Source organism: Lactuca serriola, chromosome 9 (genome assembly GCF_051521515.1).
Source record: "Lactuca serriola cultivar US96UC23 chromosome 9, Lser_US96UC23_V15, whole genome shotgun sequence".
NCBI classification, from domain to species: domain Eukaryota; kingdom Viridiplantae; phylum Streptophyta; class Magnoliopsida; order Asterales; family Asteraceae; genus Lactuca; species Lactuca serriola.
This window is the reverse complement of record NC_136416.1, coordinates 16,815,477-16,818,496: the sequence shown is the minus strand read 5'-3', so window position 1 is coordinate 16,818,496 and position 3,020 is coordinate 16,815,477. Positions and strand designations below refer to the sequence as shown.

The following is a 3,020-nucleotide window of genomic DNA, read 5'->3' as shown; positions in this document are numbered from 1 at the left end:
GTGAAATATATATATATATATATATATATATATATATATATATATATATATATATATATATATATATATATATATGAAGCTTAGGAATAGTAAATTTGGTATTTTTTTACAGAAATGGTCCCTACACTTTGCTCCTCAGTCTTTACCTATTTTGACATTTTTGGTCCTTGCAATCAATATTTTTACACTTTTTAGGAACATTTTAATATTTAAAGTTTGGCCAAAAAACTTTAACGATTTGACAACTTTGATCCGTTTTCTAAAAATTTGTTAATTCCTACCCCTTTAATTCTTTAATCGTTTTGAAATTTCTGATTCTTGCAGTAAAAACTTTTATATTTTTTCATAAAAGCATGAAAAAAAAAACGGTCCGTGGTAAACTCCGGGCTTTTTATCATTGCACTTTCTACGTCTATCATATTTATCGATTCGAAAACAATATTGAAAACTTTTGGCCCCCACGTAATGGGGATAACCTTTCTAGTTTATAAAATAATCTTTTATAAATATGCAAGGGGACTTGATATCTCTAAATTCTATATATAAGTGAGTTCAAAGAAAATGCTAAATCAGAAATAACTATTAATTAAATGTGTAACCAACCAAAATGCCTTTACTGTAATAATATGATCCTAACAAACATGAAGTGTATTTATTTTTTTTTATGTAATTTTATATATTTCAAAAGTTTTCAATTATTTTCGTCGAATATTCATATAGCAAATTAAAGTTTTCAGTTGTCAGTTAATTAGATTTACCAAACATGTGTATCAAATTGAATAAACTTATTTATTGCTATTTCAAATATTCACAATATAAACAATCACTAACGTAGAACACGTTGTATGTTGTATTAATCAATCCATGAGTTGGAAACTTCTTGTCCTTTCTATTGATATCGAAAACTATGACACAAGAAAAAAAATCATTTTATAAATGGGAAATCCAAGAATTCTGCACTATGTTTTTGTCCATTTATGTCACTAAAATCCTTTTAATGTATTATTTATTCTAATATATACAATATACAACTAAAAAAACATACAATATATTGATTTATTTATAATGATAAAAATTAAAATCATTCAACACCGTGGCGTTGCCGAAATATGGCATAATAGTAATAGGGTAGCCACCATTCACAAAAGTTCCGACAAAGAATGCCGGCATCTAAAGGGACATTGGATGCTTATATCATAATTATCACTAATTATAAGATTAGGAATTTTTATCCTACAAATAGGAGGTTAATTACAGGTAATTAGTGCTATAATTAGCAACCTTAATCCTTCAACATCACAGTATCACACCTATAATCCCTTTTCACGTTTCCTGTTTCCAAATTACGTTACATTTAGTGTGATAATCATATCCAATCACCTGCTGCCACGTTAGTCTCTTCCCCGAGTCACTTAAACAGGAACTCAAGTAGAACTTTCACAACCAGAGCTCCGACTCTCCTCCAATGGCGTCCTCCACAGTCTTCTTTTTTCTTCTTACAGTCATCTCGCTCTTACTGACGCATTCGCACGCGCAATCCACATGCGCCACACAGAAATTCACTAACAACAAGCGGTATGACCGATGTAGTGACTTACCCCAACTGGGTTCGTACCTCCATTGGTTCCTCGACACTGCAAAGGATTCTGTGTCTATCGTCTTCATCGCGCCACCGGCTACACCCGACGGCTGGATCTCGTGGGCTATTAATCCCAACGGCGATGGGATGGCCGGATCACAGTCTTTGATCGCTTATAAAGCATCCAATGGGTCCATTCTAGTGAATACATATAACATAAGTTCGTATGGTTCTATTGTGGAAGGGAAGTTGGCTTTTGATGTAACGGATATGAGAGGAGAGTATTCGGAATCGGATGGAATGATGAGGATCTTTGCGACGGTCGAATTGCCGGAAAAAGGGCAAACCACGATTAACCAGGTTTGGCAAGTCGGGGGGTCGGTTAAGGCGGGTGGGTTTCCGGCGAGGCATGCTTTTCTAGCTCCGAATTTGGGTTCTAAAGGGAGTCTGAATTTGTTAAGTGGAGAGATTGCAGGAGGAGGAAATGGCAATTCGAAAACAAAGAAGAGAAATGTAAGTTTTTTTGATAGATTTATGATCCTTTATTTGAATTCGTAACAACATGATCTTCCATCACTATGCTTTCATTCTTTATTTCTATCAACACAACTTCTTTAGTAATGAAGAATGTATATAAGTGGGCTAATTGTTTCCTTTCGTTCAGATTCATGGGATACTGAATGCAATGAGTTGGGGGATTCTTTTTCCGGTGGGGGTAATCATCGCTAGATACCTCAGAACTTTCCCGGCGGCAGATCCGACATGGTTTTACCTCCATGGGTTCTGCCAAGTTTCTGCTTACGCCATCGGAGTTGCCGGGTGGGGGACTGGACTGAAGCTCGGAAGCGAATCAAAGGGTGTCAAATACTCCGGTCACCGGAATATTGGAATTGCTCTGTTCTGTCTTGCAACACTTCAGGTATGCCTGATGTCAAACATGGATTTAAAGTTGAAGATCAGATTGGGTTCTTTACTAAACAATTAGTGTATGTTTTATTTATGTAGGTTTGTGCATTGTTCTTGAGGCCAAAAAAGGAGCACAAAATTAGATTTTACTGGAACATTTACCACCATGGAACAGGGTATGCGGTGGTTGTTCTTGGTATCTTGAATGTGTTCAAGGGTCTTCAAATATTGTCACCTGCAAGTAAATGGAGATCAGCCTATATAATTATAATCTCTATTTTGGGTGTTATTGCTTTGGTTTTAGAAGTACTTACATGGATTGTTGTATTAAAAAGGAAAAGGAAGTCTGTGAAGGCCACCAAACCCTATGATAATGGAGATGCTAAGCAATTGCCATTGGCACCATGATTCAAACACCCTTTTGTTCTATTAACTTTTTTGGGTTCATTGATTATTTTGTGCTCATTATATTGTACATTAGGCCACTCTATGTAATGTTATTTTCTGGTTGTTATAAATATTTGTGTTCGGGACC

At 35.3% G+C, this 3,020-nt stretch overlaps 1 protein-coding gene across 1 annotated transcript; it reads left to right on the top strand.

Annotated features, from left to right (window-relative positions):
• The first annotated feature begins 1,465 nt into the window (after window positions 1-1,465).
• On the top strand, window positions 1,466-3,020 carry LOC145076610 (cytochrome b561 and DOMON domain-containing protein At3g25290-like). Its single transcript, XM_079022425.1, has 3 exons — window positions 1,466-2,092; window positions 2,244-2,498; window positions 2,585-3,020. Exons 1-3 carry the CDS (start codon window positions 1,466-1,468, stop codon window positions 2,891-2,893), a joined length of 1,191 nt encoding a protein of 396 aa, XP_078878551.1. The 3' UTR covers window positions 2,894-3,020.